The sequence below is a fragment of the Bos javanicus genome, chromosome 11 (genome assembly GCF_032452875.1).
Source record: "Bos javanicus breed banteng chromosome 11, ARS-OSU_banteng_1.0, whole genome shotgun sequence".
Taxonomy (NCBI): Eukaryota; Metazoa; Chordata; class Mammalia; order Artiodactyla; family Bovidae; genus Bos; species Bos javanicus.
In genome coordinates this window covers 103629590-103645191 of record NC_083878.1, presented here as the reverse complement: position 1 = coordinate 103645191, position 15602 = coordinate 103629590, and the positions used below count along the sequence as shown (strand labels likewise).

Here is a 15602-nt window from a genome sequence, read left to right as displayed (position 1 = left end):
GTGAGCCATGCACACAGCAGGGCATGGGGGCCAGTGGAAGTCAGCCTCCTGCTCCCCCAGGAGGCGGCCACGTGCAACTGTTCTCTGGGAACACTCTCCTGCTGACGTTTTAATGGTATAGAGGGTTTCTTTGTGTGTGTGAAATACAATTATTTAGAGTTTGATATCTGAGGTTAGATGGAGCTTGATTTCAGCCCTGGTTCTCCATTAGTTAGCTGTTTAAAGTTTGGGGGTAGGAGGGGACTGGTGGTCCAGTGGTCAGGACCCTGTACTTCCCCTGTAGGGGCGAGGGTTCAGTCCCTGGGTGGGGAACTAAGATCCCACAAGCGTGTGGCAAGGCTAAAAAGGGGGGGCAGGGGATGGGGTCACTCAGCTCCTTTGAGCCTCAGGGTGCCGCCACATGGATGGCGTCACGGTGCCCGTCGCCATGGGGCACACAGCAGGTGCCCGGGAAGTAAGGATGCGATGCGGGTTGGAGTAGCAGGTCTGTGCAGAACCTGCAGGGCTTCTCAGAATGTGCCCCGGGAGGCCATGCTGCTGTCCCGGGTGGTCCTGCCTTGCGTGGGAGCCTCGGGCTCACCCGGCTTTGCTGGCAGCAGCCTCCCCCCTGTCCCGGCAGGTGTTCGGGCCTGCAGTGGCGTCGCTCCCTGGACCTGAACTCCCAGCATCTGGACTGGATGGTCCCCAGGGAGGAGAGGTAAACGCCACTGGGGGCGCGTCTGCGGAGAGTCTGGGACTCGGAGGCCCACGGTATCCGAGTGGCTTCTCTAAGACGATGTTACTGGGTGGTGAGAGGGCAGTTGAGAAACTGAGGAACCGGAGCAGCACTGTGTTTCTTAAAAAAGGCACACTTGTGTCCGCACAGTCATTGGGGACCTTGGGCCAGAGTGAGGGCTGCAGGCGCTCCTCAGCGGGGTCCCCTCCGTGCCTCGGGCAGCATGAGGTCAGGCCACCCGAGGCCCGGGGCTAGGCGAGCGTCTCTTGGACGGGTCATTTCCTGTAAAAGCTGTCTGTGAGCAGGAGCTTCAGGCTTTCTCCCCATCGAGCTACGTTGATCTAGCGGCGGCGTAGCTCGTTGGGACCGAGCTGCCGGCTGGAGCCGCGGTGCCGCGCTGACTCTGCTGTTCGTCTGTCTGTGTTCTTGCTGTTTTGTAGCTTTCGCGCTGTAGTTCACTGAGCTCGTTATCACGGGAAGTGAGCCAGCATTTTAACCAGGTACCTGTAGCTGGCCCTGTGCACGGGGCTTGTCTTTCCTCTGAGATCGCTGTGCTGCTCAGTCACTCTGCCCCGGCCCCTGACGCCACCTGTCGCCGCTCAGCCGTCACATGCCTGAGGGCACCGTGCTCCTTTCTTTTGAGGTTCTCAGAGGGTGGTGTCGAATATCCAGGCACATCCACGGTCAGACTGACTCCAGGACGCCCATAGCAAACGGCCAAGTTCTGTGGCTGTGCTCTTTCTGAATTGAGTTTTTCAAAGGACTAGTCACAGGCATAGCTTCGCGGGGTGCATGTGTGCACGCGCGCACATCAGAAGCCAACTGGGGTCAGGACGCTCTCATTTCGAAGGCACAGGTTCTGTTTTCTGATCAAACAGGAGAAAGTGTTTTAGGCCAGGCAGGGTGAGATGGTGGCCGCTGTCCTGCGGTCAGGCTCGATAGGAAGTAAAAGAGCACTTCTTCCAAGCGCTGTGGGACTAAGCTTTCCCTTGGCTCAGCAGAAGGACTTCCTGGGACGTGTTCGTTTGTGAACTAGAGCACTGGATTTTGTAGCTGGACGCCTGAGGTCTGGAGCGATCCCCAGTTCCTGCTCCCCTCCCCCACTCCTGCGTGTGCATGCCCCAGTTCTACTGTTTTCTGAGCCCCGTTAAATAATTAAATGTAGTTCTGCAATAAGCGCCTTTGACCTGCTTCTGTGGCGTCTTCAAAAGTGTGATAAACCCTTCCTCAGAAACAGTGTCTGTATTTGCAAACGAACCAAGCTGCTGTGCTTGGTCAGAGGGTGAGACGGCCTCTGTGTGCTCCCCAGGCTCCCGGTGCTCTCGCCCCTGCTGGGGCCCCTTCTGGGGCTGCGGTGCCCTTCTACAACCCTGCTCAGTTTGCACAAGTAAGTGCCCTCGCTGTCTCCCCGGCTCTGCTGCTGCTCTGGGGGTGGGCGTGGGGGGCCCTGGGGGAGGGGGCTGGGCGCCCCATCCGTTTCCTGCTGATGCTGCCCTGGGGTGGGGCTGACCTCCTCCTGTGCTGACTTTGGCCCCTCTTCACCTGGTGGCTGGTGATCTTCAGGCTGGAAACGCTTACTTTCATTTGTCTCCCTCCCAGGCTCTGGCCTGGAGAGAGTGGACGGGAGGTGGGGGCAGCCTTGGGATGCAATAGAGGAGGGGGTCTGTGGGGAGGTCTTGGCTTTAGGAATTCAAAACCTCCCCTGACCGTGGGCCGTCCCAAGGCAGACCCTGCCCTTGCCACCTGGGGTCCCCAGCCTCGGGCTCCCTCCGGGGTGGGCCCCCACGACTGCGCCCTCCCTGTTCCCAGCCGCCATCTGCGTCTCCACTCCACAGCTGAGGGGATTCTTCTCTACTGCATCTTCACCTTGCTGATGCCTTCACAAAACTTCTTGACTCTGACTTCGTGTAGGGCTTTCCTGGGACCCAGAGTAAACGCCTGTGCTCCAGGCCCGCCTCCCCGGGTGCTCCCTGCCTCCCCCTGTCTCTGGCCAGGGCTCCTCAGACACCCGGCTGTGGGCACGGCCTCACCCCACCACCCTGCCTTAGGGACCCGGGCTGCGCATGAGACGACAGCACACACCTGTTTGTTGAGACCCGTCATCTGCTCAGCTTGGTCCGCGGCCCCCTGGGGCCAGCGTGTGGACCTCAGTCCTGTCCCTGTTGTTTCAGGCCCCTGCTGCCTCAGGAAGCTCAAGGACGGGGAGGATTGGCCAGAGGAAGTACCCGGCGTTAAGCTAGAAGGGCCGCGTCCTGGAGCAGCACCGGGACGGGAGATGGCTGTTCCGCCCAGAGGTCAGGCCAAAGGCCTGCGACTCCAGTCTGTCCCCACGTGGGCGTGAACACAGCAACTCAGAACTGACGTGTGGAGCGTTCCAGCATCAATTCCACGCCTTCACGGTGCTGGATGAAGAGTGGCTCTCTGACCCAAGGAATGATTTAAGGACCAGCGTTTGCAGGCACCTGAGGACGTGACACTGAGGGAGGCTGGAGGCGTCTTGGCTGCAGGAGGAGTTTGCTTCTCAGTGACTAAGGCATCTCTCAAAACCTCACGGTGAATCGTTGCCAGATAAAGCCCAGAGATCCTTTCAGATGCCAGGAGGAAACAGTGCACCTTTGACTCAGAGAGGAGCTTGCCTGCCTGCCCTGCACCCAGAGGCGGTCAGGTCAGCCCCTGCTCCACGTTGTTGAGCCTGAAAGGGTGCTTCGTCTCCGAGGAAACTGGGCTTCCTTTAGTAGCAGCTCCGTTAGGTTTTGAGAGCAGCCCTCGGTACTGACCTGCGTTTTATCTCCTGGAGCCAAGACGTGCCCAGCTCTGCGTGGTCTCCTGTGGCCTCACCAGGACTGGGAGGCTTCCCACAGTCAGAGGGACCAGCTGGGACAGAGCTGTTCTGAGTGATGGGTCCAGCGTCACAGCTGGGACTCCGGGTTTGGTTTGGGTTTTTCTCTGGACCCGCCAGGCCCTGCTTCCTGTGGCCGGCCCCCGCGGTGCTGTCAGCTGACTGCTGCCTCTCACCGCTGCGTCGCTTAGGGAGCTGGTAACATCCTGAAGAAAGTGGCTTGCAGCTGTTTCTTGTCCGAAGCTCCCGAGTCCGACCTTTCTGGCCCCAGACTTGTCAGCAGCTCCCCTGCTGACTCAGCCTGTGAACCTGCGCAGGACGATGACCTCCGGGCGGACTCAGCTTTAAGGCTTCATCGACTGTTCTCAAAACTGTTCACATTCTTCTTCTTCTGTCTAAAGGGACTAAAGAAAAGATTTAAGTATTTATAAAAATCATTAGAAAATAATTTCTGTAGAACGCTGGGGGACGTGGTTTGTTGGGTTTTAATCCAAGTGTCGGGCTTGGGTGGGATGGGGTCAGCACAGGGCCCTTGGGTCCACTGGGTCGTCTCGGAAGGACCCGCAGAACGGTTTCCAGGACGCGTCCCTGTGGGAGGGGCCGACCTCACTGGCGGCGGCCTCGTGTCCAGGGTCAGTGCTAGTGCGACCCCCGGGCTGAAACCTGCCCGTTGTCTGTGTTGACCGCCAGTGAGTTTTGATTCAAGAAGCTTCCTCTGAGGCGGGAGCTGCTATTTTTCCTAAATGCAAATTGTTAAATAAAATATTTTGCGCTCTCAAGGCCTTTCACGCTGTCTCCTTTTGTTTATTGAAGCCTTTGGGGACCTGGGTTTGATTGGCTTCTAGGGCTCCCTGGGCCACTGCTTTCTGTCCCTCCACCAGACCCGCCCGCTAGGGGACCCCCCGGAGAAAGGGGCTCCTCTCCGATGGGCGGTGGGCGGGCCTAACGGGAAAACCCATCCTGAGGGCAGTGAAGAGGGACCAGGGTAGCGCTCTGCTTTCTAGGCTCCGGTCCCCCAGGGTCCTCACTAGTCAAACACGGAGACGAGGGGCGGGGCTGGGGGCGGGCCCGAGGGGCGGGGCGCGAGCTGCGCTCGGGGGAAGGAAGCCGCCGGCACTCCCGGCACCCACCCGAGGGCGCCCTCGGCCCTGGCTCCACGCGCCTGGGTCCTCCGGCCGCCAGTGGCCGCTGCGGGCGCCGGGATCCAGGCCACCCTGTCCGCCGGTTGCCGGGGAGCGGCCGCTGAAGCCCGCGGAGCTGGGGAGCTGGCGACGTCGAGAGGTGGGGGCGCGGGGCGCGATGACCCTGGTCGGGGGCGGCAGTCCTGGAGAAAGTCCGGGGCGGGGACACGGGGCCAGCACGACCTAAGCTCCGAGTGACCCCTGGGCGGGAGCCCGGAAGCCTTGAGCGGAACGACCCCTGAGCTGGGCTCGAGGACAGGGCGGGGTGACCCCGGGGTTGGAGTCCGGGCGCACGGGTCCCTGGCGCGGGATCGGGTTGTGGGATTCCCCGGCGCGGAGCGGGGCGCGGGTGTCCGTGGCGCGCCAGGATCCCCGGGCGCGCGTCTCGTGCCCCCTACTTCGTCCCCAGCCCCGCGGCTCCGGGCGGTTGTTACCCTGGGGAGCGGGCAACCGGCCGGGCCAGACTCGCTAGTCCTGAGTCAGGGGCCTTCGCGGCCGGGGCGCAGACCTGCTCAGGGTCGCCTGCTCTCGGGGCGGGATCTGTGGGCCAAGCGATGGTGGTGGGCGCGCAGGTGAGCGAGGTAGGGCCGTCTGACCCCGGGGAGGGGGCCGGGGGCGGGGCGGGGGAGGAAGGAATGGGCTCCGGCCAGATCCCCCATCCGAGGCTGCACCTACGCCTTTGGGGTGGAAATTCTCGCTAGTTGGGTCCCTGGCTCCCCAAGTGAGAAGCAGCGCCCCCGCCCCCCCCCCACCCCCTGCAAGAAGGAGACTTTCCTCCATCCTAAGATGCTGGACTTTTCACCCATCTCCTGGGAGGAGCCAGCGGGCCAGGACGCATAAATGCTTGTTCTTGCTGGGCCGCTAATGACCTGTCTGCTCCGTCACCCTGCCCCATGCTGTCCTTCAGGACCATTAAGTGGCATCACTGCCCCGGTGATGAAGGCTAACCGCAGGGTGTTCCCTTAGGTACTTTCTGGAGACTCCGGACCTTCGGGGCTCCCAGCCATGCAGCAGCTGATCCTGTCCGAGCCGGACCACCCCAGGCCCGAGGGGGAGCTGCTGCCATGCCTCCGCTCCGCGCCCCCCCAGGCACGGCCAAGCACACGGCCCTGACCCCGGGCGTCGGCAGCAGCCCCCAGAGGAGCCGTTTCCCGGGTCAGCCAGGCTGCCCCCGGCCCTGAGAGCTGGCCCCCCGGACTATGCCATCCAAGTTGGTGAGCTTGGGGCATTCAGAGACCGCCTCCCAGCAGCCCACTGCCCAGGGGTGTCTGTGTCCTGAAGGCAGCATGCTCAAGGGACTGCTTCCGAACAGTGATGAAGAGCCTGTCCCCTGCCTGGGGTCCCCGGCTGCTGGCGGCCGTCAGGGACCCGAGAGGAGCCCAGAGCTCCCCCTGGATACCCCAGAGCAAGTCAGCAACGAGGACCCACGGGCCCAAGCGAGACCCTTCACCCCAAAGCCGCCGCCCCCGAGGCCCAGGCTGGAGCGGGCGCTGTCCCTGGATGAGAAGGGCTGGAGAAAGAGGCGTTTTCGAACCAGCCGCGAGGACCTGACTGTGCGGAATGGGGCCAGCCCCTCGGGGGGCTCCCTGCAGGACGAGGCCCCCGGGACCCCCGCCCGCAGTGGCTCCCCGCCCTGCCTGAGCGCCTCCCTGCAGGAGATCCCCACAGCTCGCAGGGCCCCGGGCAGCGGGGGGCCCTCCTCATGGGGAAACTGTCTTTCTGGGATGATCAGCACGTCCCTGGACTTGCTGCACCGGGAAGGGGCCTCGGCCGGGAGCACCCCTCGGCTGGCCAGCCTGCTTTCCCCGCGCCCGCTGCCCGCCATGGCCCGCAACATGGCCTCCGAAGGCCTGCGGACGGCGAACAAGGTGGACCCAGATCACGCCGACTACAAGCTCCGGCTGCAGGCCAGGCTGTTCCGGGCGCACAGCAGCCTGGGTCCCGGCCGGCCCCCAAGCCCCCTGGCCTACGATGACTGCTCCCTTCACTCGTCCAGGTCCACCTTCAGCCTCCTGGCGCCCATCCGTGCCAAGGACGTCCGGAGCAGGTAGGGCCCTGGGGGAGGCGGCCTCGGGTCTCGGGAAACCCTCAGAAGCCCCATGAGAGCCGCAGGCAGGTTCTCCTGAGAGTGTGTGTGGGCCGTCTCCTCCCACCCGCCTCTCCCAGCTGCACCCCCAGCTTTTCCTTCTGCGTCTCAGCCCCACAGGCCCCGGTGAAACACAGCCGGTCAGATGCACAGACCCCTCTGCACACGGGCAGGCCGTGTCGGGAGCCGCCCTCCGTGTGCATGTGCAGGTGGGCCCAGGACTCTGAGGTGTGTCCCGGACCCGTGTCCACACGGTTCCTTTGCTGAGGACCAGTGTTAGGCGGCCATGCCCCATGTAAATGCTGGCACTTTTCCAGGATGGAGAGCTGCATGAGGCTGGGGCCCCCAGGGGTGTGGCCAGGCTGCCCCCAGGGGAGGGGCCCCATGGCCAATCTCCAGCAGGGAGGGGCGCAGGCAGAAGCCCGACCCCTGTCCTTGACACTCAGGAGCGCCCCAGAGTCTCCTAACAGGCAGGGCTCGGCCCCCAACCCCGTGGGCAAGGAAGATGCTGGGTGTCCAGCGTCACAGGGCTTGAGTGGTTAGTCCTAATTATCGCCTAATTTATATCTTGAAGGGGAGGCAGGTGCTGCCCCCATCTCCAGCTCTGAACCCCCTGCCCTGAGCCGGAGCCTCAGGGCACACCACACCCCAGGGGCTCCTAGCCTGACCCGTCCACACCCACTGGCTGTGTGCTGGCCTGCTGTTTCCGGAGCTTGGGCTCGGGGCCACGCTGCGGCTCAGAAGCCGTCCTGTGCCCTCCCTGCCTGCCCCCACTGCCACCAGCGCGCCCCTCCAACCCAGACCACTGACTGTTTCGAGTCTGTGAGCCACGCAGTTTCTGGCAAGTGTTGACCTCTGCCGTGGGGATGAAAAAGCAGCCCCAGGCCACACACATCAACAGCATAGTGTTGTGGACAAAGGAATACTTTGTTCAAGGAGGCCGAAGTGTGACTTTCAGGTCATTTTCCTTTGGCACAAAAATACTTCTTTTCCCCAACCACTGAGAAGTGTAGGGGATTTCCCTGGTGGTCAAGTGGCTAAGACTACTCCCAATGCCGGGGGACCGGGTTCAAGCCCCGGTCAGAGAACTAAATCCCACGTGCCACAATGAAGAATTGGCGTGCTGCAACTAAAGATCCCGCATACCACAGCGGAGATGGACGCTCCCACGTGCCATGACGAAGACCCAGTTCAGTTCAGTCGCTCGGTCGTGTCCGACTCTTTGTGACCCCATGGACTGCAGCACACCAGGCCTCCCTGTGCATCACCAACTCCCGGAGTTTACTCAAACTCAGTCCATCGAGTCAGTGATGCCATCCAACCATCTCATCCTCTGTTGTCCCTTTCTCCTCCTGCTCTCAATCTTTCCCAGCATCAGGGTCTTTTCCAATGAGTCAGTTCTTCGCATCAGGCGGCCAAAGGATTGGAGTTTCAGCTTCAGCATCAGTCCTTCCAATGAATATTCAGGACTGATTTCCTTTAGGATGGACTGGTTGGATCTCCTTGCTTCACTGACCCATGACAGCCAAATAAATACACAACGTCATTGATTAAAAAGGAGTAATAGGAACACTGAAAGTGTAGGAGCGAGTCTCAGCTTGTGGGCTGCACACAGCCCGGACCTGGCCGGAGTCAAGGCCAAGGACGGAGGAAAGGGGAGTGGATTGTGCCCTTGAGGGGCTGCCTTCTGCACACACTGCAGACGGGGCTGGTTTGGAGAAGGCAGCCCTTCAGGCAGCCCGATGGGATCCTTAACACAGGGCGGCCTCAGGGAGGCGCCTGCCTCCTGACATCGCGAGCTCTTGTCCTGCAGAGCTTGGTCAGAGTTTAAGAGCCTCTCAGGTGAGCTTGTAAGGACTGGACTCTAACTTCACCTCCTTGCAAGGGATTGGTGCCCATCTCTGCAAGCCAGGGTCTACGGTCTTCTAAGCAAGTTGGAATGAAAACAGCAAGTGAGACCTTTGAACTTGTCAGCTCTTCACATCAGGTGGCCAAAGTATTGGAGTTTCCGCTTCAGCATCAGTCCTTCCAATGAATATTCAGGACTGATTTCCTTTAGGATGGACTGGTTGAGCCTGGACGTTTGAGCCTGTGCGTTCCCCTCCGTCTTTGGGAACCTGATCATTCAGGCACAGTCCTTGTCATGGGTCCAAGGGAAACAGTTTTCACACAGTTGAGAAGGGAAAAAAAAAAAAAAAACACCGAGGCAGTACTAATAGTCCTTCGTGGACATGTGAAAATTACACGAATCTCAGGTTTGTCCCTAAATGAAGTCTCCCTGGTGCTTGGGCACACACGAGGCTGCTCTCGGGTTAAGTGGAGACAGGCGAACAGCCCCACAGGCAGAGTCCTCGCAGGGCCTCTGTGGCGGTGTTTGACTCTGCACCGTTTGCATGAGTTCTTCTGTGAGAGCCTACAGTGGATTGAACCTGCAAAGACCAAGGCATCCCAGGAAGCCTTTACAAGCTCCCAGTGCTGGCTGGCAAGGCGGAGGCCGGAGCCCTGGAGAAGGGCGTGTCCCCCCCAAGTCTGCTTACAGTCCAGAAGCCCACCTCGACCTCTGCAGCCCTCCCAGGGCCTTGCGCTTAGAGGGTCCCCCCAAAAGCCCCAAACATCACCTGCCTGTCCCTTCCTCTCCGGAGGCCAGGAGCCTGAGGGTGTCTGTAGAGCCCTAGACATGGCAGGTTTCCCTGGGCTCCAGGGGCTCTCCGCACTGTGCTCCCCCCATCCCCCCCCCGGGGTCCTGAGGCCACTCCAGCTCTGGGAGGGGGCTCCCGGCCCCGGAGGTGTGTTCTGCTCCCAGCCCCTCCCTGGGTCCATCTGCTGCAACCCCCGGCTCAGTCTGGCCCGTCTCTGCAGGAGCTACCTGGAGGGGAGCCTGCTGGCAACTGGGGCCCTGATGGGGGCAGATGAGCTGGCCCGTTACTTCCCGGACCGGAGCGTGGCCCTGTTCGTGGCCACGTGGAACATGCAGGGCCAGAAGGTGAGCGGGCACCGGCCCCATGCAGGACGGGACGGGGTTCCTTCTGGATTCTTCCCCGGGGCACGCAGAGGAGCCTCCTGGCCGTCACAGCGGCCCTCGCCCCCCTCTCTTACACGGCACAGATGCTTAGGTTTTCAGAGACGCTGTTCGTGTCAGAACAATTCTAGGTTGACAGCAGGTTTGGGAGGAAGGAGCAGAGATTTGCCGAGAGCCCACCCCTCACCTGGCCTCCAAGTGGCTGCCCCCTTCACCCGTCAGGCGGCCCCGCTGTTCTACTCGCCCTGCGCCACTCGTGCGAGTGCCTCCCAGATCCCCACAAGCGTGTGGGGACACGGGTGCCCCGATGCACACCGCGGGCGGGCGTCCACGCTGTGGTCCGGGTCTGTCTCCCGCCGTGTATCCCCGTGGTCGGGGCTCATGTCCATCCCGCCTGTGAGCCGGGGCCCCGGGACGACCGCAGCCAGGGGGCGCAGGGTTCACCCACTGATTTCTGGGGGAGCCCAGTAGGGGCTTTCTCTCCAGCCACCCCGTGTCTCCTGGGGGATCCCTTCCCACAGCTAGGGGTCTCCACCCCTGCGTGCGGGAGGCTCCGATTCTGGGGCCACCCACGGGCTTCCTCCGGACGGTGGGCGACCTAATGCCCAGCAGGGTTTCCGGCCCTGTCTGGAGTGCCTTCTGTCACCAGTGTGCGCCGAAGCGCATCCCGTCCAAAGAACAGAAGTGGCCGCATCCCGGGCTCCCATCCTTCAGGGTGATGGGCGGGGCTGCTTCAGGACAGGCCCCTCCCCACAAAACCACCACCTGAACGGAAGTGCGGGCTGCTGGCTCCACTGTCACCGGGAGCCCCGGGCTGTCCGCGGCCTAGCCTGCACCTGGGGCCCAGAGCGCCCGGGCCGCAGCTGGTGGGGAAGTGGAGACCGCCGGCGAGGTGCCCACTTTCCTCCCCGGGGCTGCTGTGAGGGCAGAGGTTGGGGGGTTCCCCTTGTAGGCAGCCACGCCCGGGGGCCGGAAGCAGCACAGTTGCTGTACGTGGGTCCTGGCAAGGGGTGGGGCACAGGCCCTGCGAGGACAGGCCGAGGGAGGGGTGGGCAGCCTGCCCGGGCCAGCGGCTCCCCGTGTGTGGTCAAGGGTGTCCAGACAGCAGAGCTCCCGCCATGGGGCCCCTGCAGCCCCTGCCAGAAGCTGCCCTTCCGCAGGAGCTGCCCCCGAACCTGGACGAGCTCCTGCTGCCGGCCGAGGCTGACCTGGCCCAGGACCTGTATGTTGTGGGCGTCCAGGAGGGCTGCTCCGACAGGTAGGGCCAGGGCCTTCCCCCTGCCGCTGCCCCACATGCTCCACGTCCCCGACCCGCCGCTCCAGCGTAGTCCTGTGAACCAGTCTCGGTTCTTTGCCCGAGACCCCCCTGTGAGGGGAGACATGAGCTGTGGTCTAAGCCTGGGCTCAATCGGGATCGCTTTCTTCTCAAGTGGGGACTCAGAGTTTAAAAGAAATGCGATTGAGGTTCTTGTAAATAGATAGCTGCTCCAGGAGAAAGTGAGGCACCCAGCACAGCACGGCCCCCAGCTCAGCCCCTGAATGTCACTGCTCACCTGTCCCGGCCGTGTGGGCAGTTCAGCTGGTGACTGGGGCAGGGTCGCGGCACAGGCCTGGCCGGAGTGGAGGTGCCCGGTCTGCTCCGGACACTGGGGGGCAGGGTCTGGGCTCCAGGGAAGGTGGCCCCCTCCTGCCTCCCTGGGCTCCTGCTCTTGGCCTCTGGGAGGCAGCGGAGGACCCGTGGCCATGGTGGAGACGCAGGGGGCGGTCCAGGCTCGCCCTCGAGCTTGCAGCTCTGACCACCCCCCGCCCCGCAGGCGGGAGTGGGAGGCGCGGCTACAGGAGACGCTGGGCCCGCATTACGTCATGCTGTACTCGACAGCCCATGGCGCGCTCTACATGGCTGTGCTCATCCGCAGGGACCTCATCTGGTTCTGCTCAGGTGGGTGCCCCAGGCTGGGCGTGCGGGCTGGGGGTGGGCAGCCTGGCCGGCCCACGGGGATGGCCCGGTCAGCCCTGCTCCTCCCGCAGAGGTGGAGAGCTCCACGGTGACCACCCGCATCGTGTCCCAGATCAAGACCAAGGGGGCCCTGGGCGTCAGCTTCACCTTCTTCGGCACCTCCCTGCTCTTCATCACGTCCCACTTCACCTGTAAGTCCTTTGCCGTAGGCCCCCCCATTCGCCTGTAGGCCCCCCTTCACCTGTGAGCCCCAGACCCCTCGAGGGGAGGGTCACGGTGCAGATGCTGGGTGATCAGACCTTGCTGGGTAGGGGGTCTGTCTCGGACCGACCCCCAGGCACCAACCTTGGGCTCAGAAACCTGCCTGTGGAGAGGCCCCACCCTGCTGTCCTTGCAGCCGGAGACGGGAAGGTGGGCGAGCGGCTGGTGGACTACAGCAAGACTGTGCAGGGCCTGGCCCTGCCCAAGAACGTGCCGGACACGAGCCCCTACCGCTCCGACGCTGGTGAGTCGCTTTACCCTCCCCCCAGACACGGCAACTTCTCTCATTCTCTGGGTGGTTTAATGGAGAGGAATGTTTGGAGCCTTGAGAACCAAGGCCAGAAAAGTCTGCAATCGCTCACCAACCTGAAGCGAGGTCTGGTGCCAGGCTCCCTGAGTTGTGACCCTGTGAACCCAGAAAGCTGTGGACACCCCCCCACCCCCGCGCCTCCCTCGCCCTGAGCCCCAAGGGTGTCCTGGGCTGCCCCCCTCTTTCGGGGGTGCAGGGAAGTGTCCTGACCCGGAGTCGGGGTGTAGACACACAGTGGTGGGGGGGGGTCTCACACACTTCCCTGCCGCTCATGCCCCAGCGGACGTCACCACCCGCTTCGACGAGGTCTTCTGGTTCGGGGACTTCAACTTCCGCCTGAGCGGGGGGCGGGCGGCCGTGGAGGCCATCCTGAAGCAGGACCTCAGCTCCAGCGTGCAGGCCCTGCTGCAGCACGACCAGCTCACCCGCGAGATGCAGAGAGGTGAGCAGGCAGGGCGCCGCTGTGGCCGGGCGGGCCCAAGGGGCGGGGTGGCGCTGGCCCTGAGCCGCCACCGAGTCGGGGCCGTGCCCCTTCCCAGGGTCCATCTTCAAGGGCTTCCAGGAGCCGGACATCCACTTCCTGCCGTCATACAAGTTCGACGTCGGGAAGGACTCGTATGACACCACCTCCAAGCAGAGGACCCCATCCTACACGGTGACCGCCCGGGGCTGGGGAGCGGGGTCAGGCCTCCTGGGGGCTTCCGTGTGCGGGGACTCGGCTGGAGGGCAGAGCAGGCCAGCCCAGCCCGCCACCAACCGGCCCCGGGACTGCCCGCAGGACCGCATCCTATACAGGAGCCGCCACCAGGGTGACATCTGCCCCGTCAAGTACTCCTCCTGCCCCGGCGTCAGGACGTCCGACCACCGCCCCGTGTACGGCCTGTTCCGGGTCAAAGTGAGGCCAGGGAGAGACAAGTCAGTACCCTTGGATGCTCTCGCTCCTGGGCCCCGGGCGGGGGCGGCCTGAGAGCACAGCCTGGTCTCTGCGTGTCCCGGTGCCCCGAGGGGAGCGGGGTTCTGGGTGCCCCGAGGGAAGGTGGCTGTGCCGTGGGTCAGAAGCCAGCGTCAGGCGAGCGACGCACCAGAGGGTGCGGGCCTTGCCCGCACCCCGAGCCAGCCAGGCCTCCCAGGCACATGCCCCCTAAAACAGCCAGTGGGTGGCAGGGGCCACCTACCAAGGGGTCGGCCTGGCACAGGCGGGAGGCAGCGTCCGCTGGCTGTCGGCACACAGCTGCAGGTGGGCGCGCGGATGGTGGGCCTGGGCGCAGCCCCGGGGACCCAGGCCTCAGCTGTGCCCAGCTCTTCCACATGCCGCCTACCCGTGGCCGACACTCAGGTGCGGGGGCCAGGAGGACAGTGCCCTCCTGACGGCCCTTCCTCCCCAGCATCCCACTTGCCGCTGGCAAGTTCGACCGGGACCTGTACCTGCTGGGAATCAAGAGACGCATCTCCAGAGAGATCCAGAGGCAGCAGGCACTCAAGAGCCAGCACGCCAGCGCCATCTGCACCGTCTCCTGAGGCCTCCTGAGGAGGCCCCAGGGACGGGCCATTCCAGAACAGAACCAGCGTGTCCCCGCAGAGCCCCCGCTCAGGCTGACCTCCCTGCACCGTGCGGCCGTCAGCGGCAGAAGGACCGTGTCAGGCTGGCCGAGCGCAGGTCACAGGCCCTGCGGGCAGGCGCCCTAACCTCCCGTGTTAGGTGATTACGTGTGCACATCCAGGTTCACCGTTAGCAGCAGCACCCCCCCACCACCCGCCCCAACCCAGACCAAGAGCGGCCCTTCTGGCACCCAGTGGCGGGCAGGGGGTGCTGCTGGGAACCAGGAGGGCCAGCCGCCGCTCGGCCCACAGACTGCCTTGCTGTCCTCCCCCAGCAGTTGGGTCCACCTGCTGAGGTCATGTTGGCCCAGAGCAACAGCAGCGTGAGGGACGCACTTGCGGTCTGGAGCAGCCGCCGGACGTGTGGGGTGTCGCCGCTTTGCGGGCCGAGGCCACCCCACCGATATCTTTTCTTAAAGGGTTTAGAGCCTGTTGCCGCCTTGTGGCTTACCCCCTTTAAAAAAAAAAAAAAAAGCATAGGCTTTGAATGTGGGAAAATCTAGGGGCATTCAATCTAGTCTTTTAAATTATTTATTTTTCCATATTTATATTTTTAAATAAATGCATATATTGAATCTTAAGCTCTTTTTGGCCAAAGATTGGGTCCCAGAAAGACCAGTCTTGCACACCTGTGCTTGCAAGGCTCTTGCAAGCACAGGCTGTCACTGAGAGGGGAGCTCGGCCTCACCTGGCCCCGTCCTGCATTTGCACCCACACACGGCCCCAGGTAAGTGTTCTCGACAGATCCTGTTGAGCGATATTAAGTCACTTCCAACCAAAATTGTATCCAACTTTCATTAGCCTCAGCTTCCAAAATGTGTCTCCATGTCAAAGTGATACACACCCAGTATTTTGATACAAATTCAGAAAATTCCATGAATGAGAATGCATAGCCTATCCCATCTGATTTCTGGAAACTCTTAAGACTGGATGTATGAAATTTGATGAATGTACCATTGAGCTTTCAACCAATTAACAGGAAGTCTCTTGTTATAGATCTTTGTGATAATGGGGGTCACAATGAGTAGGGTTTTATGGATTCTTTCTCAGCATTTTCTCTGAGAAATCATGGAAAAGTTAGTGACGTTGATATGAATTAGTTTTGCTTGAGACTGAGCTTCATGTCCTGAGCTGGGAGGGGGGCGGGTCACTGCACACATCTCACGGGTCCACAGTGAAGCGGTGTATTTTATGTAACCAATTAGACTTTTGTGAATGGGATTTTACTTGGCAAGTTAGGTTGAAATTCAAATTAATGAAAATGAAATTGACCAGGGTCTACAAAATAAGCTTCATAAAGAACTGAAATATAACCACGTGTGAGGGTGGTTTTTAAAACCTGGCTCTTGCTGTCTCAAACGTGCTGAGTCCTGCCACAGGCTGGCACCAGGCTGCTGCCAGGGCGTGAGCATAAACTGCCAGCCAGGCAGTCCCTGAGGATCAGCCTTGCAGGGGTGCCAACCAAGAGGATGACAAAGGGGCACGCAGGGCTCTGGAAGCAGAGTGGACAGCGTCGGGGGTGGGGGCCGCGTGAGGCTGAGTGCAGTGGAGGGGGCCGTGAAGTTGGGGGCAAGCGTCCAGGAAACGAAACCCTTGGGGCTCAGCCTCCCAGCAGACACGGCCCGGCTGGTACCA

General features: G+C 62.1%; 2 protein-coding genes across 11 annotated transcripts in view; both read left to right on the top strand.

The window, feature by feature from the left end:
• The window catches only part of SEC16A (SEC16 homolog A, endoplasmic reticulum export factor), a 32427-nt gene extending 28094 nt beyond the window's left edge, over positions 1 to 4333 (top strand). For 4 of the 8 annotated variants that reach the window (XM_061434040.1, XM_061434039.1, XM_061434041.1 and 1 more), the window contains exons 28-29: positions 620 to 697; positions 1156 to 1892. In XM_061434040.1, the coding sequence (XP_061290024.1) occupies positions 620 to 697; positions 1156 to 1425 (348 nt within the window). In that variant the 3' untranslated portion in view covers positions 1426 to 1892. Of the gene's footprint in view, positions 1 to 619; positions 698 to 1155; positions 1893 to 2024; positions 2103 to 2886 lie in introns of those variants that run through there. The other 4 variants (XM_061434044.1, XM_061434043.1, XM_061434042.1 and 1 more) reach the window with 3 other exon arrangements.
• Positions 4334 to 4717: 384 nt separating this feature from the next.
• Positions 4718 to 15280, top strand: INPP5E (inositol polyphosphate-5-phosphatase E). 3 transcript variants are annotated; one of them, XM_061434073.1, is made up of 11 exons: positions 4718 to 4835; positions 5702 to 6782; positions 9681 to 9804; positions 11001 to 11098; positions 11655 to 11779; positions 11869 to 11988; positions 12195 to 12302; positions 12649 to 12810; positions 12908 to 13023; positions 13147 to 13283; positions 13754 to 15280. In XM_061434073.1, exons 2-11 carry the CDS (start codon positions 5935 to 5937, stop codon positions 13884 to 13886), a joined length of 1971 nt encoding a protein of 656 aa, XP_061290057.1. In that variant the 5' UTR covers positions 4718 to 4835; positions 5702 to 5934; the 3' UTR covers positions 13887 to 15280. The 3 variants fall into 3 exon arrangements, with proteins under 3 accessions (XP_061290057.1, XP_061290058.1, XP_061290059.1); XM_061434074.1 differs by lacking the exon at positions 4718 to 4835 and adding an exon at positions 4862 to 5307; XM_061434075.1 differs by lacking the exon at positions 4718 to 4835 and adding an exon at positions 4862 to 5316.
• The last annotated feature ends 322 nt before the right edge of the window (positions 15281 to 15602 follow it).